This window comes from Thalassophryne amazonica, chromosome 16 (genome assembly GCF_902500255.1).
Source record: "Thalassophryne amazonica chromosome 16, fThaAma1.1, whole genome shotgun sequence".
Taxonomy (NCBI): Eukaryota; Metazoa; Chordata; class Actinopteri; order Batrachoidiformes; family Batrachoididae; genus Thalassophryne; species Thalassophryne amazonica.
In genome coordinates this window covers 70,549,876-70,575,863 of record NC_047118.1, presented here as the reverse complement: position 1 = coordinate 70,575,863, position 25,988 = coordinate 70,549,876, and the positions used below count along the sequence as shown (strand labels likewise).

General features: G+C 41.3%; 1 protein-coding gene across 3 annotated transcripts in view; it reads left to right on the top strand.

Moving 5' to 3' along the window:
- The window catches only part of cacna1ha (calcium channel, voltage-dependent, T type, alpha 1H subunit a), a 483,986-nt gene that overhangs the window by 313,266 nt on the left and 144,732 nt on the right, over window positions 1-25,988 (top strand). For all 3 annotated transcript variants that reach the window (XM_034190926.1, XM_034190928.1, XM_034190927.1), the window contains exons 13-18: window positions 9,831-9,982; window positions 12,125-12,310; window positions 12,391-12,508; window positions 17,572-17,727; window positions 19,361-19,448; window positions 24,761-25,005. In XM_034190926.1, the coding sequence (XP_034046817.1) occupies window positions 9,831-9,982; window positions 12,125-12,310; window positions 12,391-12,508; window positions 17,572-17,727; window positions 19,361-19,448; window positions 24,761-25,005 (945 nt within the window). The remainder of the gene's footprint in view (window positions 1-9,830; window positions 9,983-12,124; window positions 12,311-12,390; window positions 12,509-17,571; window positions 17,728-19,360; window positions 19,449-24,760; window positions 25,006-25,988) is intronic.

Genomic DNA, 25,988 nt, shown 5'->3' with positions numbered 1-25,988 from the left:
AGAAATACAAACAGTATGGCACTCTATGGTAAATCTGTGTGGAGCAGATAGTTGTCAAAAACTGAGTGACTGTGCAAGAAGGAGAAGAGTGAGAAAAGCCACAAAGATACCCAGACAACCCAGAAGTTATAGGCTTCTCTGGCTGTGATTGGAGAAACTGTGCACAGTGAAGGTTTTACCTTTTTTTATCAGTTATGCAACTTCATGATGAAGTGGTGTAGAGGACGATTTTCTTAAAAAGAAGACCTGAAAGTTTAGCTACAATTTCCAGAAGGTACATCTGAGGCCTGGTTCACACGGCAAGATAATTAGGCTGATATCGGACCCGATCTTCCCCTTCCGACAATCTTAAGGACGCCCGAACAATCATGATGACGCTAAAGATAATTTTATCAGGTATTCCTGCCATGTGTGGTGTGTTAAGAGTGCTGTTTTAAATAGTCCACAAAGTAGCTCTGTTTGTTTACTCTGAAGTCACGTTTAATCTCGAGAGATTTTGCAAGATTTCCTGTCTGAGCTGGGAATGTTCGTGTGTGAAATCTGTTCGTGCGTGGTGTTGTTGTCCTTACTGTGTGGCTGAACACCACACACTGTACAACCAAAACTGTCAGATCTGTGATTTTTTTTTATCTTCACATGTGTGGTCTCTCAGGTTTTGGAAACCTAAAGAGAATTTTAAAATCCTGCCGTGTGAACCAGGCCTGAGATGCAAGCCTGGATTTGATCTATTTTGGTGAAAGAAAATCCTGATGTAAATTGAATCACATCATTAGAAACATGTGTGTTCAGTTGTGAGTTGTGTGTAAAAGCTGACCGCTGTGTTGGAGTTGTGCTCACATTTTGCTGCCTGTCTTTACAATTTTGTAACACATGTGTAATGTTGTCTTTCGAGAATGAGAATGTGCTTAGAGTTTTGCAAAAACGTGTGCTTAAGATATGCAAATTGTGTCTAACTAGGTGAAAAATGCTTAAGGTTTTGGCGAAAGAGTTGCTTGATTCAAGAAATTAGTTTGGAGTTTGCCAAATGTTCCCAACTCATGATAAAAGTCAATAAAAAAGGCTTTTGTCCATAATGGTATTGCCACTACACACAAAAGAAAGTAATTTATAAATGGAGGCAAGAAATTGGTAAAAAAAAAAAAAAAAAGATCATGGATTAGTTGAAATGAGGAAAAGGGTATAAAGCATGATCATATGAATAATATGCAGGAATGAATTAATAATACAGGCTTGTGAATTTTAAATCATTCATGTTCATAAAGAATAAGTGAGTGAGAGAGAGAAGAGTGAGGCAGTGAGACAGTAAGCACAACAGCAAGTGAATCATAGAGAAGAGCAAGACAACGAGCTCATGAGTGCAAGAGCAGACAAAGACCTAATCTAAGGGCCTCGTCACACTACAGCACAAATGCTGTACAAATCACACAAATTGGAAAAACAAACAGAATTCGAGCTCCATTTGTACGGGACAGACATTCGTAAATGGCTGTACCCAAAATGTGATACAAAGCCACGAATGATTCATGCAACTAGGTGTGCAGCAACACCAGAATCCAGGTGTTCTATCCAGAGTGCAAGTTGAATGCAGACATAAAGCTTGCCACATGAAAAAATAAAAGCAAAAGACAATGAATAAAAACAACACAGCATGAAACCCCACAATGCCAGCACCCGAGGTCAATGTGGAAAGCAAGTGGGAGTGGGGGCGTGGCAGGCCGAGCGCTGTGGTCCACTCTTTTGAAGACCTGCTGTGTCAGAGATGCTTGGCAGGGGAAGATGATTATTATCAGTTGTAGGACAAAGGCAAGATCACTTTATCCAACACCTTCCAACAGAGCTGCAATCATGAGCCATGTGGACGTGTCAACATGTTCCATACTGCTGAGGGTTTTCGTAGAAGCAGTATAGAAAGGCAACACCAAGGAGGTGCACTCCTTGCTGCAGAACATGACAAACTGCAAATTCAATGTCACCTCCTTCAGCCCAGAAGGACAGACAGAGACGGTGTTCCACCAGTCCGTCATTGACAGGAACCTGGAGCTGATAAACCTGCTGGTAACATCATGCACAGATATCTGACTGGCCAACAGGGAAGCGTGGAGAACAATCATTTATAGCTACACAGTTGTGCCAGATTTAACCCTCTTGGGGCTGAGGGCATTTTTTGGACAGTTCACTCGCCTGGCATAAATGTTTTATTATTTCTGTTAACAGCTCTCCCTGCATCCCACAATCAAGTTTTATGTCTCTTTTTTTTCAGGACAACCTGTGCTTTCAGAATATATATGTTTTTGTCATGTTTTATAAGTGTAATAAAGGTTTGCAATCAAAAATAGGCAAGGAAAAAATAAAGCGAAAAATAATTTTCCACACATTTATTCAAAACACACAGCAAACTATAATAAACAACTGTTTTGACACTTTATAAAGGTAATTTGAGGTCTTGTGTGACAGACTGTACAACAATAAGGTTCAAACAATAAACACAAATGCACATTTTGAACAATATATACGAAATAGTCTATGCATTTTGTTGTCCATTGATATGGTAAACAGTGCTTTACACAGAGAAAGCAGCAGAGTTATCCAGTAACATTCACATGCAAACTAGTGGAGCAATCCTGATAGTTACACACTCTTTGTTTGAGCACATGAGATTGTCATCAGAGGCTCTCCGTGTGCTCCTGCTTTCACTGATCGCTGTGCATAATGGCGCAGGGCACACTGAGTATGTACTAATAGTATGTACTCATTGGAGCACCCAGGGGGCTATTCAAATGGGCCAACTAGTAACATATCACTCCTGAAAACGATCTTTGGCTTTTCACGTGAGGTAAATCTGCCCTACGATTGGATTTTGGAAAACCATGTGATGGTGAACCAATTCTGATTGGACACTCACATTGCGCACGTCATCACACAGCTTCTATGAGGAGTATAAAAATGGCTGATGGCTGGCCCAAAAGTCCACAGAGTTCACTTTTCAGCAAACAAAAAGTAAGTTTCTATCTCATATCATTCAAAAGTTATTTATAATTTAGTAAAGCTTGGTCTTAGACGTCATATACAACGGTGTCGGCCCCAGAGGGTTAAGGGAAAAAAAACAACTTTGCAAGCATCACTACCACCAACCACTGCAAACCAACCAAACGTGGAGCTCTTTGCACCCTCAAATCCAAAATGTGGTGCTGCTTTTATGCAGCACTTCTCCGTGAAAATGTCAAGAAAAATAAATCAAACAAAACAGCCATTTTTGTTCGTACTGAAGTTTTCCCCTTAAGTGTCAGCACAGTGGATCAGTGGTTAGCACTGTTGCCTCACAGCAAGAAATCCATTGGTTCAATTCCCATCTGTGGCCTTTTTGTGTGGAGTTTGGATGTTCTCCCCATGTTTGTGTGGGTTTCTTCTGGGTGGTCCGGTTTCCTACCACATTTAAAAACATGCAGGTTAGGTGAATTGGAAACTTTATAATTGTCCAGGTCTCCCTTGCAAAAGAGGTCACCCCCAGGTGGCCGCAACAAACCGAGTCTGTGAAAGAAGGAACCATTATGTGAGTCCACACTCTACACACAGAGAGACCACTCAAAGGTGTACATAAACAGCAAACACTTCCTGGCTTAATTACTAATCAGCTTCCCAACCTGCAGGCATGGAACATCCAGTTCACAAAACTCCACTGCAGTGGAAGCCGATACATGACTAACGTACAGCTCAATATAATAAGGTGTGAGGGACACCACATTTACTGACTGTATAAACGTTAGTCACAAAATCTAACGTACCTCAGGAAGTGTGCTGACGAGCGTGAGACCTCACCCCTTCCTCTTTCACAGACCGTGCAACAAACCCTGGACGTTCTCTGCATCCACTGATGATGAGATGGCTCCCGAGATGACGATCTCACCCGTCTGGTCACAAGGTCGAGTCTCTGGCAAATACACACTGTATACTCCAGTCTTAAATGCCACCATGTTCCAATCCATATAGATGCACCACAGCTGTGAGTCCTGACGAGCCGCAGGTGATCAGGGTGAGGTCCTGATAACCTCAGCAACACAGCCACTCAGTCCCAAATGCAAGCCACCTGGAAGGAAAACCAAAAGACAGAAACAAAAAGGCAGCCAGGCCCCCCCAGCCATACAACAGTACCCCACCCTCACGGGAAGCCTCCCGGCGACCACACAAACCTGGCCCAGGAGAAACACCCCCCTCCAGGGACCATGGCTGGAAACCGCATCTGCATTCGTCTTCCAACAGAATGGTTGATGTCCTCTCCTCTGGCTGCATCCTTGCCTTTGTTTCAGTCAGTCATTTAGCACAGGTGTGGCCAGGAGTTCTTAAACCTGTGCGGTCAGCCTTTATCCAACCATGTTCGGTCTTTAGTCATAAAACAAAAAAGACAAACACAAACAACCAAAACACCCCCCCTCCCCAGGGGACCGTCCCATCAAACCCCGGGAAGAGGAGAAAAGAAAAACCCCAAACTTAAGCTTACAAATAAGTGCTAAAACACCCCCCCCCCCCCCAAACGACATGTAGGGACCAACACCCCCCAGAGGACTTCCCGCCAGCTCCAGGACTAATAACCACAGCCGAGGTCCCTCTGGGATCCAACGTCACCCACGGGGACTCCCAGCGCCTCCCAGAGGACCACTCGTCAACCCCAGGAGACGCCTCCCCTCATGACCAACGGACCCAGCCCCGGCCGTCTATGGCTAGATGGACCCACAGCCCTTTCCCCCCCAGAGGACACCACAGTCAAACCCTGAGGGCGGAAACTGGGGGGAAAAACAAGAAGAGAGAAAAAAAAAACAACATACAAACAAAACAACCCCAACCCCACCCCCTTGGCGCAGTGGAAACTGGAAGCACGTTCAGTGTCACCAACCGTGACTATACCCCAGAAGCAAACCAGGAGGAGTGGAACAGCGGTTATGGCAAACGGCACAAAACGGCGCCACTCCTCCGACTTCTACACCAGCCACTAGCTGCGGGTATATCCCACTGCCCCAAACCTCAGCCACGCCGATGGCAGATGGCCAAAGGCGTGCTGAAGCCGGAGGTGGAACAGGGAATCAAACCCCCCCCCCCCAGGTGCAGAGGTTACCTGGGAAACGCCCAGTATAACCAAACTGCACCGCTCCAGCAACGCCGACACTACGGCTCACCCGGCTGGAGCCAGAGGAGAAGAGAGGGAAGAAAAAGAAAAACCCCAAACCCCCCCCCCCCCTCCCGGGTGCAGAGGCTACCTGGGAAATGCCCAGCACAACCAAACTGCACCCCTCCAGCAACGCCGACACTACGGCTCACCCGGCTGGAGTCAGAGGAGAAGAGAGGGCATAACAAAAACAAACAAAAAAAAAAGAAAAAAAAAACCCAAGTACCACCCCATCACCCCCCAGGGGACCGTCCCATCAAACCCTGGGGAGGTGAAACAAAAAGAACTAAAAAAAGACTAACAGACCAACATACAGTTGTTTGGGTCCTTTTTTTTTCTTTTTTTCTTCTTAGACAGAACTGCAGGGTCACGACCCCAGACACAAACAGTGGAAAAGAAAAAAATAAATCCCACACAAAAACCAACTCAAAAAACACCCACACGAAATGAACACAAAACAAATCAGTGACGTATACCGTTAAGCTCAAACAAATCGAACACACCTGTTCTAACTTAAGAGCTTAACGTAATGTGACTAAGTCACCAAAAGAGGGAGCCAAAGTGCTAAAAATGAAAAAAACCCCTTTGGTGACAGAAAACAAACGAGCTGCATCTCCGTGCGCAGCTGTGTGCAACACACAACCAAAATGTGCTCAACTAAATAATGCCGGAGCTGATACAACAGACGCAGTAGTTATCTTTATCCGGGGAAACGGGGCTACAACTGTAACACAGGAAGCTCAGCGACCCGTGCCACAGAGCTCCGCCGTGCGCGTGCACCCATTACAGACACACTCTTGCAGCTCCCGTTTAAACCTCTTATCCGGTCGGAGCGTGATGCGAAGCCGTCGCCAGTCACACTCCACCACGACCCACGGATAAGGCACAACACAGGAACACGGCTGCAAGAGAGCACAAATCAGTATTCAGCAATGGGTCTCAAACACGCACCATCCGGGCGGAGAGCACCCGCAACTGATCCGGATAACTACTGAACGTCTGCTGCCGCCTTCCCGGCGCGTTACCGTCTCTGCTACCGCTGGGTCCGTGATGTTTGGCCAGAGACTACTGTTATGTGTCGGACGCAGCTCGGAGAACCGACCAGCGTTTGAAGGACCCAGTATGAAATAAGCAGAGCATGGTACAAGGCTAACTGAATTTAATACATAACAGTGATACAAAACAACAAAAGAGTGTGCGGTCTGGCGTGGTGGTGATACGGTGCGCTCCCAGCAGTGCTAACGGTCCGGAGCCAGAAGCTGTTCGGACCCAAGGACCCCGCCAACACCCCCCAGGTGGCCGCAACAAACCGAGTCTGTGAAAGAAGGAACCATTATGTGAGTCCACACTCTACACACAGAGAGACCACTCAAAGGTGTACATAAACAGCAAACACTTCCTGGCTTAATTACTAATCAGCTTCCCAACCTGCAGGCATGGAACATCCAGTTCACAAAACTCCACTGCAGTGGAAGCCGATACATGACTAACGTACAGCTCAATATAATAAGGTGTGAGGGACACCACATTTACTGACTGTATAAACGTTAGTCACAAAATCTAACGTACCTCAGGAAGTGTGCTGACGAGCGTGAGACCTCACCCCTTCCTCTTTCACAGACCGTGCAACAAACCCTGGACGTTCTCTGCATCCACTGATGATGAGATGGCTCCCGAGATGACGATCTCACCCGTCTGGTCACAAGGTCGAGTCTCTGGCAAATACACACTGTATACTCCAGTCTTAAATGCCACCATGTTCCAATCCATATAGATGCACCACAGCTGTGAGTCCTGACGAGCCGCAGGTGATCAGGGTGAGGTCCTGATAACCTCAGCAACACAGCCACTCAGTCCCAAATGCAAGCCACCTGGAAGGAAAACCAAAAGACAGAAACAAAAAGGCAGCCAGGCCCCCCCAGCCATACAACAAGATGCATTTTTGCCCAATGATAAAATAAAAATCATACGCGTCTTATTCAATAATCCTCATTTTATTCATGTGCAACATACACTGTCACACTTCTTTTAATATATTTATTATACTTCATGGACCATAGTGAACACTTCTTATTTGTATAAATATGATGTCCTAAAAAAACAACACTATAACAAAAATTGACTGTAAACAGAATCAAATTTATTGCCCAAATCTTTCAATTATACCTGAATCTATATATGATTTTTTTCAATTGATAAAATCAATAAAAATTTGACTGCATATATTCTTAATAATATATTGAGATACAGACAGTTCACAGAAAACATTTTCCATTGATATCAATCAAATTTAGAAACAGTCCAGCAGGTAACAATATTCATGTCCATGACTAAATATACTAAAACAAATACGTCACAATTGTACACATACCACAATTTGATATGTGTACAATTGTGATATATTTGTTTCAGTATATTTAGATTTTGTTGTGATTTGGCACTTTATAAGCCGATTAAATGGAATTGAAATTGAACATTTTATTGAGTCTTAAAGTAAATAAATATGAAATTGGTCACTGGATCCTTAAACTTTTGACATAATAAACTCTTTATGGTGAATCCTTGATCTCTGGACATAAATAGGAATAAACAAAATCTGTAGTTTTTGTCAAAAGCATTTCTTTTCAGGCATTATTGGCATGAATGTCTTTCCATATATCTGAGCTCTTGCAGCTGTTGTGCTTCACTTCAGGATGTAATTTGTAAAGAAATACAGCACGTTTCATTTTGGGAGAAAAAAAAAACATTTTAGTCGATTGTAGTTTCTTGTCTGTATTACAACGTTTGTAAGAGGTGTCATTTTATTTAAAGCGGCGATTTATTTTGAAGTTATTAATTCCGACCGGACTCTGTCTCGGCCGTGCAGCGTTTCGAGCTGTGTGAATGGAACGGAGGACGATTCTCTTGACAGCAACAAGACAAGAGTCCCATTTAGTGACTTTAATCCACACAAAAGTGACTGACGATATTTTAATGGCTTTGAGAGGGGTTAAGAAGCGTACTTGCCATTTCTGAAGAGCAGTGAATCAAAGAACCAACGAGCTACTGAATCGAAGCAATGCTTCAGTGGTTCATGGTTTCAAAGTGGAGCCGTGCTGCAGAAACAGTTGATTGCAGACCAAACCCTGAATATCTGACTTTATTTGTACGTCGTATGACTCTGAAACTCGGAAAAATCCGTGTAATTTACGGACTATAGGTTGACATGAAAACCACCGAAAAGCTGTGTTCACTGCGGGGACACGTTCAGCACTATTCGGAATTATTCAAGATTTTTTTTTTACCGATGACGAACAATGCGTAAAAAAAAATTGACCGATGCAGCTGCATCAGTCCAAACCGGTCTGGATCCAGGCCTGAGACTAACCTGGTTAAGGGCCCCGTCACACGAAACACGAAAGATGCAGAAACCGGAAGAAAATCCGTGAACAAAAAACAAAATGGGGAACCGTGAAACATTCCACCTGCTGTCGGGAGGGACACGTGGTCGAACAGGTGCACGCTCATGGTCGCGCGCATAAACACAGTGCGAGCATGTGGAAAGTCATGCACACAGCAGCGGAGGAAAAAAATAAACACACCTTAATTTATAATACTTAATTCCTGTTATAAAGAGTGGACTTAGCCTCCGCCTAGATGTACACATGAGGAAGTAATGAAATGACATGGATTACTGTTCTCCCTTTTATGTTTTACATGAATTCATGAGAGAATCACATCATGTAAGAGCTGACTGGCTCCTGTGTCATGAAGAGCCGGGCTCTCGCGTCGTTCACACATCAGCCGGCATGACGTGCCCACAGAGCAGTGATCAGCTGCGATTGTGATCTGTGCTTTAATCCTCATAGGGTCTTTGTTTTTTGTTACATGGGGAGTCCTGTTGGGTCTGGTGGACCCACTGGATTTTGGGGCTTTTAATTCAACATAATTAAACTTTTTGTTTGTATGTTTGTTAAAATACTCAGCAAATGTTTGTCTCCTCCCAATTACAAGTGATATAAACAACACATATGCAAAATTTGTTCCTTTTACCTTTATTAAATTACATTTATGAATAGAAATGCCACTCGTTTCTGCTTATTTACACAAATGTGCCGACTGCTGTAGGAATGCTGTACGAGGTGTTCGAGTGCAATTTGAATGCAGCATGAATTGCAAAAAAGGCGTTCTAATGTCAATTTGTACAGCATTCATGCAACTCGTGCTCTAGTGTGACAGGGGTATAATTAATGGACAGAATGAGTTGGATGTTGATAGTGTGGTTGAGCCACAGCTGGGACACAAGCTCCAAATCTCTTCTGAAAATTCACATCATCAGTTGTTGTCGAGCTGAAGTATGTCTACAAATGAAGACCCCAAAATGTTTGCAGCAGTGTGCCAATTTGCTGCATTTTCTATGAAAGGTTTGATGAAATGCTTTATGACTGGGCCACAGTTTGATCTTTGCTGGTTCAGCGAGTGTTTTGAGAGCAAAACAGAACAGATCAGCTGTGATCAATGGCCTCTGGTCATCAATACTGATTGATTGAGCCTGACCGCAGCGCTGAGTTTGATTGATAATGTGTCACTTCAAGGTTCAAGACACAAAAACTGAAGTGACTTTGGAGCTCTGTGATAATACACGAGAGATAATGACATATCTGTTTTTTTTGTTTTCTTTTCGTCTCTGCAGCCAGAGGAGCTGACAGATATTTTAGAGATCAGTAACATCGTCTTCACCAGTATGTTTGTTCTGGAGATGTGCTTCAAGCTGCTGGCCTTTGGCGTGTTTGGATACATCAAGAACCCGTACAACATCTTTGACGGGATCATTGTTATTATCAGGTAACCAACCCAGTTTAACCTTTGACCCCTCTGCATTGATTTCCGCCCATAGAATAGTACTGGCCAACTAAAGCATAGCAGACTTTAAAACCCCTTCTAAGCCTGTATATCCCATCGATGAGAAATTTCATTTTTTATTTGTGAGATACTGACAAGCCAAAATGAGGTGGATGGTAGGGGGTTAAAGGTATTGATTGCTTCAAAAGTTTCCTGTAGAAATCCAGTTTTGAAAAGTACTATAATTTCTCTGATATATCACAAAAAGACAGTTAATTTAACAGCTGGTAAAGTGTTTATTTTGGGGGATTTCATGGCAATTATTGGGAATACACGCTGTGAGATTTTGCACATGAAAGAGGATGGACATCTGCAAGGATCGAAGTTCATGTTGCATTTGATGGAAACTGGAAATTCAGAATTTCTGACTTTTAGCCATGAAAAATACATCCAATAAAGGTCAACAAAAGCAAAACAAACAGCATGTTTTGCCACTAACTTGCTTTGGCAAATCATGTAAAAAAATATAACTGTAACTAACTTTAGTTTTCATAACTAACATAGCAGACCTGTGTGTGTGTTTTCAGATGTGTCCATCAGAGATCCAGTAAAACAGTCTTGTGAAATTTGTCCAGATTTGTTTCTAAAATTCTTTCAAACTGGATCTCTGGTGACTTATGTTCATTAATTTTATCAGTCACTGTTCTATTTACATTTTGTCTTTTTTGATCACCTTCCCCATTATTGTTGGTCTTCTGCCTTTCTTCAGCTCCATGATGTTAATGATTCACCTGATTTACAAAGGTGGAAAACTCCTGAACTGGATCTTGACGATGTCAGAATTGTACTGCTGTGCAAGATTTCTGGATATCCATAATGCCATTACCCCTTTCCTGAATTATTGTTCAAATTTCCACACCTAATGTGCATTTTAGAGAAATTAAACCCAAAACCTGTATCCTAATCCTGAACCAAGACTATTTCAGTCAGTCATTAGACCCTCATTCTGAATCAAGAGGCCTCAGTTAACCTTCTGGAAATCTTAGTCACTCTTGGGAATGCAAAATCTTCCAAGTTTGTCTACCTTCGTTTGCTTCACACATTAGCATATGTAGATAAGCATCAGCATTTGACCCTTGAATGGCATGCTGGGACTTAGTGTCCCAATATATGATGGTGTCCTTCAGCATGTGGCTCCATACAGTCCAGGCAGGCCCAAACACAGAGAGATAGAGAACAGAATCAACCGGTTGGAACTACCTGCGTGGACTTCTCATCAAATGTATCTTTTTTCTTTTGTAAAGTTATGTTGTTTGAGCTCCTGTTTTCTGTTTCTTCAGCTTTTTTAAAACTTTGAAAAACCTTGTAAGTGTTAGAATGGCCTAAGCAGAGGGTCACCCTTTTGAGTCTGGTCTGCTTAAGGTTTCTTCCTCAATATCATCAAGGGGAGATTTTCCTTACCACTGTCGGCTGTGTGCTTGCCCCGGGGGTTGGTAAGGTTAGACCTTACTTGTGTGAAGCACCTTAACAGAGCTTTGTTGTGATTTGGTGCTATATAAACAAAATAAATTGAATTGAATTAAACACAAAAGCATTTCACTGTCAGTAAATCAACAAAGAAGCAGAGAGGGTACTGATATGATCACCGGCAGCCAACCCTATGCTTCACTAACAAACCCAGAATTTAGTTATATTGATGCTGAGACCTGTTCAGTTGTTAATAAGACAAACACGTCATGCCTCTCTTATTGCCAAAAAAAAAAAAAAAAAATCAGCTGGTGTATTAATTTATTTGTTGCTTTGTTCTATACAGGAGCACAGCATCTTGTTATTTACATTATACTTCAAAATTAAGCAAGGGAGGCTTGACAATTTAACCCTGCAGGACTCCATCACATATTGCAACACAGTATGTCTTAAAAAGTAATTTTGTTAAATATGCACTGTGGCAAACAATTATTAAAGACTATAAATTAAAAAAAAAAGTATTTTATTGAAATTTAATTTCAAATTTTGCCAGATCTACTCAAACTCTCATATATAAATGACGGAGTACTTTCAAACCACAGTTGCACAGTTTAAGACCATTTTCAGAAAATCCACCATTCTCAAAAAATATTTAACGTGGCTTTGTGTGGTTGTCAGTGTGTGGGAGATAATTGGCCAGGCTGATGGCGGCTTATCCGTTCTGAGAACTTTTCGTCTGCTGCGGGTTCTAAAGCTGGTTCGATTCCTACCCGCTCTGAGGAGACAGCTGGTGGTGCTGATGAAAACAATGGACAATGTGGCTACATTCTGCATGCTGCTGATGCTCTTCATCTTCACGTTCAGGTTTGCACCCAGACACACAGAGTCACCTTCCCAAATCACATATTGTTCAGTCAAGGATGTATTATGTGGTTTCTCTGCAGTATACTGGGCATGCACCTGTTTGGTTGTAAATTCAGCCTCCAGATGGAGAATGGAGACACCATACCTGACCGCAAAAACTTTGACACGCTGCTCTGGGCCATTGTAACTGTTTTCCAGGTTAGTTTTTTTTAATACAGAGATTAGTTTTCTCAAGTGTCATACGAGGGCTGTCAATAAAGTAAGGGTCCTTTTATTTTTTTCAAAAACTATATGGATTTCATTCATATGTTTTTACGTCAGACATGCTTGAACCCTCGTGCGCATGCGTGAGTTTTTCCACGCCTGTCGGTGACGTCATTCGCCTGTGAGCACTCCTTGTGGGAGGAGTCGTCCAGCCCCTCGTCGGAATTCCTTTGTCTGAGAAGTTGCTGAGAGACTGGCGCTTTGTTTGATCAAAATTTTTTCTAAACCTGTGAGACACATCGAAGTGGACACGGTTCGAAAAATTAAGCTGGTTTTCAGTGAAAATTTTAACGGCTGATGAGAGATTTTGAGGTGATTCTGTCGCTTTAAGGACTTCCCACAGTGCGAGACGTCGCGCAGCGCTCTCAGCCGCCGTCGTCAGCCTGTTCAAGCTGAAAACCTCCACATTTCAGGCTCTGTTGATCCAGGACGTTGTGAGAGAACAGAGAAGTTTCAGAAGAAGTCGGTTTCAGCATTTTATCCGGATATTCCACTGTTAAAGGAGATTTTTTTTAATGAAAGACGTGCGGACGGGTCCGCGCATCGGGACGCAGCCGACGCGGTGCGGCGGCACAGGAAAAACACCTCCGTGTTGATAACCATTTGTAAAATCCAGGCGGCTTTTGATGGCTTTCAGTGGAGTGAGTATATGAGAAATTGTTTAACAGGCAGGACATGTTCCAACTTGTCCTTAAGGCTTTCAACAGAGGTGTTTTTCCTGTGGCGGAGCGTCACGGCGGCTGCGTCCCGACGCGCGGACCAGTCCGCACGTCTTTCATTAAAAAAATCTCCTTTAACAGTGGAATATCCGGATAAAATGCTGAAACCGACTTCTTCTGAAACTTCTCTGTTCTCTCACGACGTCCTGGATCAATAGAGCCTGAAATGTGGAGGTTTTCAGCTTGAACAGGCTGACGACGGCGGCTGAGAGCGCTGTGCGACGTCTCGCACCGTGGGAAGTCCTTAAAGCGACAGAATCACCTCAAAATCTCTCATCAGCCGTTAAAATTTTCACTGAAAACCAGCTTAATTTTTCGAACCGTGTCCACTTCGATGTGTCTCACAGGTTTAGAAAAAATTTTGATCAAACAACGCGCCAGTCTCTCAGCAACTTCTCAGACAAAGGAATTCCGACGAGGGGCTGGATGACTCCTCCCACAAGGAGTGCTCACAGGCGAATGACGTCACCGACAGGCGTGGAAAAACTCACGCATGCGCACGAGGGTTCAAGCATGTCTGACGTAAAAACATATGAATGAAATCCATATAGTTTTTTAAAAAAATAAAAAGGACCGTTACTTTATTGACAGCCCTCGTATACTGTACTTTTTGTCGCCACAAAGCAATTCTGATGACCCTGTGAATCATAAGAATAATTTCTGCTTCTTGTACACTGAAGAAATCATATATAATGGAAACATGGATGTTCCTGTTATTATATGGTTATTCTTCACTCTACAAGTCATACAAGCATCATCTGGAACACTTGTTTGCAACAAGACAAATGAAAGGCATCACAGAGCTGATGCATAGCCTACTCACTCTACACAACACAATATAAATGTACAAGTAAATATACTTATGTCTGCCATGGTGTTTTTGACACCATACAACTTCTGAGTGACTTCATTAGGAAGTCATTCATACCAATCAATCACAAACATTTTCCTGATTAATATATGTTTAATATTAGTGATGTCCAAAGTAAATGGCAGTTTTTCGAGCAGCCAGCACCTGCCCCACCCCATTCTGCTGGGGGACGGCTGAGTTCCTCACAGTGGCTTGACTGTTGCAACACACAACAGACAGCAACTAACATGTACTATTTTAGGGTTTACAAATGTTTTTGACCATTAAGCTTACTCACTATGCCAGCAAAAAATGTTGGCGGACTGAAAGTTAATGGAACTATATTTAGCGGACGCTAACTGGCCTGCTTATGGTTTTCAAAGTTAGCTGAAAAGCTAATCTGCTAATGAAAAAGTTATCTTCGCAAATTAGAGGTTAACAGATTACCGGAACTGTGCCCACCACTGCCTTTGCTTCATATTGTGACGGGATCTGGATGTTATTGCATATGCATATCTTGAAAGGATGACGTTTTGATTGCATATTGAGATTAAATCTATTATATTTGCAGTGGAGCTGTAAATTAAGGCCTTTTCCTCCATGTGCAGGGGGGGGTCACTCAGTCACTCACTCACTCGTGCAACATTTCACTTTTGAGCGAGATTACTTCAGTTGTCCTCTGATCCTCACCAGACTTATTATATGCATTCTGTGTAGTTTAAAGATGATTGATTGGGGGTCAAAAAGGTCAAGGTCACCGTAGTGTATTTCATAAAGATTTTGTGCACAGTAACTTATTGTTTAACTGCCCGATTATCACCAAACTTGATTCGTGTGTTTGGTATATTGACTCCAAGAAACCGCTTGTCTTTGCGGTCAAATGATTAAAGGCCAATGGAGCATAGTTTGAAAAAATCTTGTGAGCATAATAACTTCGTTCCTACAGTATTTGCATGACTGTCACCACACTTGATATGTCTTTTATGCATGGTGACCCCAAGAAACCTATTGATTTGAGGGTCAAAAGGTCAAAGTCAATGAACCGTAGCCTTTATAATTTACCAGTGGTAATCTTATCACCATTTGCCCAGGGTGCTGTGGGTTATGCAGATTAGATTAGATTAGCTTCATTAAAAGGACCCTCTGTGTGCTGATTATTGCAAATCATGAAACAACAAAATAAATGAGATGATGGAAAAATAATAAAGTATATGTAGAAAAATCAAGTGTAAACAGAAGGGAAGATGTTTGTATCCACACTGCAGTATGTCATAATCTCAGGTGAGTTCATATACCTCTCTTCTTTTTGTTCTCCCTGTTATTTCATATACTCTCTGTGGAGAGTCTGTTCAGTTGCTCTTCATAGATTGCCCTCTTTTCAATAGTGGATGCGTCAGCAGGAAGGCAGAACTCAGAGAGGTTGGTCACGTTTTGCTGTGTGTGGAGGAGGAAGTCACAGGAAGAAAGAAAGAAAGAAAGAAAGAGAAATGCTGAAGAAGCAGTTTATCTAAAAGTCACCACCTTTCAAGGATGTTTATCTCACTATCACTGCTTAAAGTTTGATATATTTATTTTTCCTACAGCTGTGAAAGTGTAATGAATGGATGCATTGTCATGTCTTTTGGTGACAAAATAATTTCCCAAAAAGGATGAATTTTAATATGAATAGACATTAGTAGTGTGGATTTGAAGATGCTTAGGACTATACACAGAATAAACCAACTCAAAAAAGAATTACAATTGGTAACCCTGAATGAATTAAGTTGTTTGAACTTAACCCTCTTGGGCCGATGCCGTTGTATACGATGGCTAATTCCAAGCTTTACTAAATTATAAATAACTTTTTAATGATATGAGATAGAAACGTACTTTTTTGCTGAAAAGTTAACTCTGCCGACTTTTGAGCCAGCCATTGGCCATCTTTGTACTCTTCATAGAAGCTGTGTGATGACATGCGCATGTGAGTGTGACATGCAAATGTGAGTGTCCAATCAGAATTGGTTCACCGTCACATGGTTTTCCAAAATCCAATCGTAGGGCAAATTTACCTCACGTGAAAAGCCAAAGATCATTTTCAGGAGTGATATGTTACTAGCTGGCCCATTTGAAAAGCCCCCTGGGTGCTCCAGTAAGTACATACTACTGGGCACCCTGCACCATTATGCACAGCGATCAATGAAAGCAGACAGAGAGCCTCTGATGACAATCTCATGTGCTCAAACAAAGAGTGTGTAACTATCAGGATTGCTCCACTAGTTTGCATGTGAATGTTACTGGATAACTCTGTTGCTTTCTCAGCGTAAAGCACTGTTTACCATATCAATGGAGTGAGGGGGACGGCCACTCCTTAGACTGTAAGGAGCCAAAGTGGGCCAAAGTGTGACTGAAAGCTGCTTTAGGAGCAGCACAGAACACTCCAAAACACAGTAGAAGTAGAAGTTTGTGATGTAACCTTTGTGTAATAGCAGACAGAAATTGCTTTGAGATGAAGACAAAAAACACATAGACCATTTTGTATATATTGTTCAAAATGTGCATTTGTGTTTATTGTTTGAACCTTTTTGTTGCACAGTCTTTCACACAAGACCTCAAATTACCTTTATAAAGTGTCAAAACAGTTATTTATTATAGTTTGCTGTGTGTTTTGAATAAATGTGTCTGGAAAATTATTTCTGTTTTACTTTTTCCTTTCTTATTTCTGATTGTAAACCTTTATTACACTTATAAAACACATCAAAAGCATATGTAATGAAAACACAGGTTCTCTTGAAAAAAGAGACATAAAACTTGATTGTGGGATGCAGGGAGAGCTGTTAACAGCAATAATAAAACATTTATGCCAGGCGAGTGAACTGTCCAAAAAATGCCCTCGGACCCCAGAGGGTTACGTTTGCAAGTTAGATCAACTCTAACTTACAAACGTAAGTTCAAACAACTTAATTCATTCAGGTTTATGTTTTTTTTTTTAAGTTGGTTCTTTTTCAGTGTAGCAGATACTTTGGGTAAGTATAGCATCATTAATGATAACCACCTGTATTAAACTATTTAATTCATTGCCTGTTGGAAATCTAACTTTTTAGCCTGTGACCTTTGAAATGAATAATTAACCTTTGATTGAACCTGCCAGTGTAGTTGTAGAATCTACTTACACGTGTGCCAAATTTGGTCCCAATTGGTTTGAAAATCAAATTTATCGACCTTGACCTCAATGACCTTGACTCTTGCCAAAATGACCCCTTTCAGGGCAGTTCTGGGGTCAAACGTCCCGTCTCTTAAATAGAAAAATGTGCTTGGACAGACCTCAAATCGACTTACACCCTCACAGCAATGTATTTTCATTTCCAAGTCTTAACGGCTTGTCCAGATTTGTATGCATTTATTTTTCTTTCAATCACATTGTTGTTGTTGTAACTTTAACCTGTCTCCAGATTCTGACCCAGGAGGACTGGAATGTCGTGTTATATAGCGGCATGGCCTCCACCTCACCGTGGGCTGCTCTCTACTTCGTAGCTCTTATGACATTTGGAAACTATGTGCTCTTCAACTTATTGGTGGCCATCTTGGTTGAGGGTTTTCAAGCTGAGGTGAGAACTGACATTTCAAGGAACAAAATAAAAATGGGCAGCAAATCACTGTTGCTTTATTTAAAACTGCATGTATTCCTAAAGGTATGAGCTAGCCGACTCATATGAAAGTGGTATATGTACATCTAAAGGGTTATAAAGATTTACGTATAATATTCTTGTTTTATGTCATAATTAAGTTGCTACAGAACCAGGGAGGGGGTCTGAGACATGCTTTGTCCCCTGCTTTACAATGGGGTTCTCAGGTCAAAGCAGTTTCAGTCTTTTGTTCATGGTAATAAGTTATTCACGTCATCAGGAGACGCGGTTAGGAGAGCCGCCAGGAGAGGCGTCTTCCATCGTTGGAGGGACAGCTACCTGTCATTAGGAGGGTGCTAACTAGAGCACAATAGGTGCTAATTAAAGCAATTGTTTAGTCACTAGCCAATAGCAGTCTGCCTCTCGGTAGGAGGGGTCTGGTTAGGTTTAAAACTCCAGCTTTTGTGGCTTCTGTTTGTTCTTCTCTACAAGGGTCAGACAGAAGTCTAACAGAGCAAGAATTTTAGCTGAGGAAGCTTCTGTGATTTGAAGCGAAACGTCCTTACGTCAAGCAACCCAGTCCAGTCGAAGATCCAAGCTCTCTACTACAGAAAAATAACATTCCTGCCAGATGTGCTTTTAAAATCATTTTATTCTTGTACATGGGACTGTATCGTTGCATGGTTGCATAATGTAAGACCCATTTTTGTAAACCTCAATATGGATTTAATACTTTTTATTTAAGGATCAATCCACTGTAGTGTTAGTTTCAAGATTGCTTTAACCTTTGTGCTGTAACTGCACTTCTGCTGAAACCTAGTCAACAGCAAATGTGGACAAATGATACTTTAAAAGTACCAAAGGTAGCCAGCCGTACTTTCTAAAAACGAAACAGTGTAGCACCGTTATTAAAAAGCTCCGCTCACAGTCCTGCTCAGATTTGAGCTGGATGGCTTGAATTCATTTATGAGCTCGCAGAGACAATAAATGCCAGTCAAAATAATTTCCAGGCCAACAACCAACAAGGCGCTTGGTGCTGTATATATAAATTAAGTTGAACTGAATTGAATGAACAAAAACCACAGTGCATGGGGGCGTAGCACATTCCAAATTGTTGGCAAAATCTGAATTTGTTGTTCTTTTCAATGTGGAGCAATACCCTTATTGCACTTCTCATACCCACTCCATTTTATGCATGTTTTTATGGAAATATAGACAGTGAAGCCCTTGTTCCGTTAGAAACATCTTACCTGCTAGAAATGTAGCTGCATTCTGATTCTGGCAATAATTCCAGTAAGGTGGAGTGGATTTTTTTTGTTTGTTTTTCTTATCAGCATCTATCATCTAATCATGGCCTGAATCCTTCTTTGTCATTACCTCCTAATAGAATGTGTCAGGTCAGAACTGCCCACTTCATTGCAACCTCTCAGATCATGAAGTAGAATCACTGTTTAAAAGTGAGTGATGGGTTGTGTTACCACTTGTTCCTGATTCTTCCCTCTTTGCAACTACAGCCTGTAATCTTCTCCAAGATGACAAACTTATAGAAAAAAGAAGCAAGACAAAAAATTATTTCTGGGATATGGGATCGTTTATCTTTGTACATGTGTTTTAGGGTGATGCTAATCGGTCGGAGTCGGATGATGAGAAGAAATCAGACAACTTTGAGGAGGATGAGAAGGGAAGCAGCTGCAGAGACACCGGTAGGTTATATGAGTAACTCACACATTGCTGTGGTCACACTTACACTTTGGCTGCAAAAGTTCTGATCAAATGTCAGTCATTTTAACAAAACTAGCCAGTTTGCTTACAACCTTCCTATATGGTGCAGATATGAGGTTGAAAAATCATTGTAATCAACAGCTTCTACAACGCCTGGCAAAAATTATGGAATCACCGACCTCGGAGGATGTTCATTCAGTTATTTATTTTGTAGAAAAAAAAGCAGATCACAGACATGACACAAAACTAAAGTCATTTCAAATGACAACTTTATGGCTTTAAGAAACAATATAAGAAATCAAGAAAAAAAGATTGTGGCAGTCAGTAACGGTTACTTTTTACACAAGCAGAGGAAAAAAATATGGAATCACTCATTCTGAGGAAAACTTATGGAATCACCCTGTAAATTTTCATCCCCAAAACTAACACCTGCATCATATCAGATCTGCTCGTTAGTCTGCATCTAAAAAGGAGTGAACACACCTTGGAGAGCTGTTGCACCAAGTGGACTGACATGAATCATGGCTCCAACACGAGAGATGTCAATTGAAACAAAGGAGAGGATTATCAAACTCTTAAAAGAGAGTAAATCATCACGCAATGTTGCAAAAGATGTTGGTTGTTCACAGTCAGCTGTGTCTAAACTCTGGACCAAATACAACAACATGGGAAGGTTGTTAAAGGCAAACATACCGGTAGACCAAGGAAGACATCAAAGTGTCAAGACAGAAAACTTAAAGCAATATGTCTCAAAAATCGAAATATGTACAACAAAACAAATGAGGAACGAATGGGAGGAAACTGGAGTCAACGTCTGTGACCGAACTGTAAGAAACCGCCTAAAGGAAATGGATTTACATACAGAAAAGCTAAACGAAAGGCATCATTAACACCTAAACAGAAAAAAAACAAGGTTACAATGGGCTAAGGAAAAGCAATTGTGGACTGTGGATGACTGGATGAAAGTCATATTCAGTGATGAATCTTGAATCTGCATTGGGCAAGGTGATGATGCTGGAACTTTTGTTTGGTGCCTTTCCAATGAGATTTATAAAGATGACTTCCTGAAGAGAACATGTAAATTTCCACAGTCATTGATGATATGGGGCTGCATGTCAGGTAAAGGCCACTGGGGAGATGACTGTCATTACATCATCAATAAATGTACAAGTTTATGTTGATATTTTGGACAATTGAAAGGATGTTTGGGGATGATGAAATCATTTTTCAAGATGATAATGCATCTTGCCATAGAGCAAAAAACTGCAAAAACATTCCTTGCAAAAAGACACATAGGGTCAATGTCAATGAGCAGATCTGATTTGATGCAGATGTTAATTTGGGGGATGAAAATTTACAGGTGATTCCATAATTTTTCCTCAGAATTAAGTGATTCCATATTTTTTCCTCTGCTTGGTCTAAAAAAGTAACCGTTACTGACTGCCACAATCTTTTTTCTTGATTTCTTATAGTATTTCTTAAAGCCATTTGAAATAACTTTAGTTTTGTGTCATTCTGTGATCTGCTTTTTTTCTAACAAAATGTAAACAACTGAATGAACATCCTCCGAGGCCGGTGATTCCATAATTTGCCAGGGGTTGTAGATCTTTCTACCAGCCCCTGTCTCTGCCTCATTCTTATGGTTCACTGGAGTAATTTCATCAAGGTACAGGTCATCTCATCTGTTAAGTCAGCAGCTTTGAGGCTATATTATGAAAGATTCCACTGCAGTGGTTGGTAATCCTTTCACAATAGCAGACCCTTCCGTACCTAAGATCATACTGTTTGTTGAACTGTGCAGTCTTCTCAGATGTGGAAAACCCCAGCTTCAGAAAGTAGAAGTCCCACCCTGTATTGCTTCTACCTGCACACCAAAACAAGTGATTTCACTAATACGCACATCAACCTACCTGAAGATTTTAAGTCACTAGAATCAGCTGCTTGAGTACGATAGACCAAAGATGTGGTAGGACGTCAACATTCTGAAGTCATAATTTTTCACCTCTTAATCATTATTTGTGATGCTAAACCAATAATATTCTGCAATCCCTCTATTCACCCATGTTTCATTTAATCTGCAAAGCTATTAGCATCAGATCTACACTCAACAAAAATAAAAACGCAACACTTTTGGTTTTGCTCCCATTTCGTATGAGATGAACTCAAAGATCTAAAACTTTTTCCACATACACAATATCACCATTTCCCTCAAATATTGTTCACAAACCAGTCTAAATCTGTGATAGTGAGCACTTCTCCTTTGCTGAGATAATCCATCCCACCTCACAGGTGTGCCATATCAAGATGCTGATTAGACACCATGATTAGTGCACAGGTGTGCCTTAGACTGTCCACAATAAAAGGCCACTCTGAAAGGTGCAGTTTTATCACACAGCACAATGCCACAGATGTCACAAGATTTGAGGGAGCGTGCAATTGGCATGCTGACAGCAGGAATGTCAACCAGAGCTGTTGCTCATGTATTGAATGTTCATTTCTCTACCATAAGCTGTCTCCAAAGGCGTTTCAGAGAATTTGGCAGTACATCCAACCAGCCTCACAACCGCAGACCACGTGTAACCACACCAGCCCAGGACCTCCACATCCAGCATGTTCACCTCCAAGATCGTCTGAGACCAGCCACTCGGACACCTGCTGAAACAATCGGTTTGCATAACCAAAGAATTTCTGCACAAACTGTCAGAAACCGTCTCAGGGAAGCTCATCTGCATGCTCGTCGTCCTCATCGGGGTCTCGACCTGACTCCAGTTCGTCGTCGTAACCAACTTGAGTGGGCAAATGCTCACATTTGCTGGCGTTTGGTACGTTGGAGAGGTGTTTCTCTTCACGGATGAATCCCAGTTCACACTGTCCAGGGCAGATGGCAGACAGCGTGTGTGGCGTCGTGTGGGTGAGCCGTTTTCTGATGTCAATGTTGTGGATCGAGTGGCCCATGGTGGCGGTGGGTTATGGTATGGGCAGGCGTCTGTTATGGACGAAGAACACAGGTGCATTTTATTGATGGTATTTTGAATGCACAGAGATACCCTGACGAGATCCTGAGGCCCATTGTTGTGCCATCATCCAAGAACATCACCTCATGTTGCAGCAGGATAAAGCACGGCCCCATGTTGCAAGGATCTGTACACAATTCTTGGAAGCTGAAAAGGTCCCAGTTCTTGCATGGCCGGCATACTCACCGGACATGTCACCCATTGAGCATGTTTCGGGATGCTCTGAACCGGCGTATACAACAGCGTGTACCAGTTCCTGCCAATATCCAGCAACTTCGCACAGCCATTGAAGAGGAGTGGACCAACATTCCACAGGCCACAACTGACAACCTGATCAACTCTATGCGAAGGAACATGTGCAGAAAACAGAAAAATGTGCCGTTTTCAAGTCCATAATTTGCCCCGATTAAATTGCTGCCATGTTTGCACAATTAACACATTCCCACTAATTTCTTGCCACATGCATATGTCCAATTGTTTCTTTCAATGTTCTTCCTATGACCAATCACTTCACACTACATATTCACCACATTGTCACTGTGTCTGTCCTGTCCTTATCAATGCTGCACCATGTGCTACACTTTTACATTCATTCTGCAAGTTTTCTTGTGTCCACATTTAGGTTCAAAAACAAACCACAGTCAGAAAAGCAGCTTCCTTTCAAATGTGCCTGTCTATATTTAAACACACTCAAATAGTATGTGTGTGTGAACATGCAGGCCTATGTTTTGAAACAAACCTCCATTTGTATGAGGAGGTGGGGAGAATTACCTCTGCTTCTGTTATAATAATAATAATAATAATAATAATAATAATAATAATAATAATAATAATAATAATAATAATTATTATTATTATTATTATTATTGTTATTTTGGCTGTGTTTCAACACCATGGACAGTGACCAGCACATTTCACAAAGCAGTCCACAGACTGCTGCTGGGAGAATCTGTCCAGGCTGTACTTCTACTGTGTCAGTGAAGTCCATACAGTGGCTCTCCTCTATTAAGGCCACCTGAACTGGCCTTTGTTGAGGGGGAGAAAAAATACAGCATGTGTACAGTACTTGATAACATATTGCTACAAGCATAAAGTATGGGAAAAAAAAATCACACATTTAGAGACAAACTATGTCTTCCACTCAATCTACGTTCAAAACATCACAACACAACAACTGGATCTTTTAAAGTCACAAAAATGATGTAAAATCAAAACAAGATTAGTCCACAAAACAATGAAGCACATAAAATATTTAACTTGGCTGGGAACATCTGATGCCTTGGAAATGTCATCCATCACCATCCAAAACATGACGCAAGAGTTTCTTCCTCTAGTGCATCTTCAGCATTTGTATGAATGCTGTTGATCTGCATTTTACCAACACTGAAATCAACAGCTAACATTTGGGAACCTTCTCCTTTCTCATTCAAACAAATGACGTTCACCTTTTCTTTTAACATTAAAGCTTTTCTTTTCCGAGATGTGGACGTTTTGTCAACAGGAGCTATTTTTCTTTCTTCTTTTGTTTACTGGAGTAATCTCGCAAGCTCATGTTCACAAGAGAGTTTTGATGCAACTTCTGTGGGAAAACCCAGTTGGGAATTTCCATGGAATGGAATTGCTGAGGGGATTTTCATCCTTTGAGTGGGATGCTGTCTGCATTTGAAGGGGGGCCTCTTGAGAGGTGAAATCAATAGAAAGACAGTTGTTGCAGTAGTAATGTGGCCTTTTATGAGGGGTAACCTCTCATGAGAGGGGCCAGTAATAACAGCAGGTCCCATGAGGGCATCAACAAGCTTCCAAGTGTAAACATTTTGCTCAGATGCCCATTTCCTGTTACCTTCCCATGTATGACAGGAGCTTAATGAGCTTGCTTTAGTTTCTTATTGATTCATTAGAAGCTTATTACTTTCACCAAAAAGTACTTAGAACTTACTATTAAAATCACATACACTATCAGTCAAATTTGGACACACTTTCCCATTTGTGTAACTGTTACTGCATGTTGCTTTAAGTATGACTCAAACAACACATGTACCATCAATAAGTATGTGTGTTTAATTCTAATTTAAAAATCTACTGTCTACAGGTAGATTGATGTTAAAGGTCATCGTGGCCCACTTTAGGCAAATTGTTCACATTGTTTTCAATCATGCCATTTTCTTCCTGTACTGACAGCTTCATAGCTGTCAAATTACCATAATTACAAAATAATTGGGTGAGTAATTGATGATATTAACACTAATTGTTAGCATCTATTATCCCTCCTCCATCCACAGAGTTAAAAATGTATTCTCTGATGATGACAGCCAATGGTCATGTGGACCCTCGTAGCACCGCAGCTCCTCCCATAATTATGCACACAGCTGCTACACCCATGCCAACTCCCAAAGGCTCTCTAGGACCTGATTCCATTCTGGGGGATGAGCTAATTTACAAGGAGGGAGCTGGAATCGATCATATGGAGTCTCGCCGTGGAAGTTCAGTTTCCATGGACCCTTCGGCCTATGACCAACGCTCTCTGGTGAGTTATGCCCAACATTTTAAAGAAAATTTAAATCTGATACCCATGCTAATTAGTTGATTTCTGCACCATGAACTCAAGATGCTACATTCTAATATTTTGCAAAAATGAATTCCCAAATTGAAACATATTTCTAAAATCTTGAACAAATGATCAAACAATACTCTCCTCCCCACTTCCACATGAAACCTGGAGCAGTGTTGTATAGTAACAAAGTAAAAATACTTCACTACTGTACTTAAGTACGTTTTGGGAGATTTTGTACTTTACTTGAGTTTTTTTAATTCAGCTTACTATCACTTTTATTTCACTACATTTCCGACCTTAATTGCATACTTCTACTCCGATACATTTTCTATGCGCCATGCCGTTACTCGTTACAAAAAAAAAACACACGAAAAAAGTCATGTTTTCACCCAGAGACACCACTGATTATGAGTGACTGCAACGAAGTCAGGCCGATTTGTCATGAGGCATGTCCGGTAGGCTTTTTTGCAGTTGCGCACTTGTGGGGTGTTTGTCAGGAAAATTATAATTTCTCTACATTGATTACAGATCTGCAGCGGGTCTGTAATCAGCTTTTCTGCAGCACGGCTTTGCTTTGAACATTGAACCAATCAAAGCAGTGATTCGCAGATTGAAGCAGTGCTTTGATCTACGATTCGTGGAGTCATTGTTTTTCCCCGCTAAAACCCTGAAGAGCATATGTCTGTGAGTAATATTTAATATTTTTATGTTAAACCGACCTGTTATGGTCTTCTGAAACAGTTAATAGATGTATTTTATAACTTAAAAACGGGACCGATGCTAACGCGTTAGCATGTCTATGGCGTTTTCAATGTTAAAGTTAGCATTAAGCTGTTTGCATCAGCACATTTGTGTTGACTTGTTTTCTGTGTAATTGACTCAGCGTTCGTTGTCGTAAAAAGTCAAATTGTATTTTTTTTTACATTTATTTTATTCATATATTAATAATAATCGCA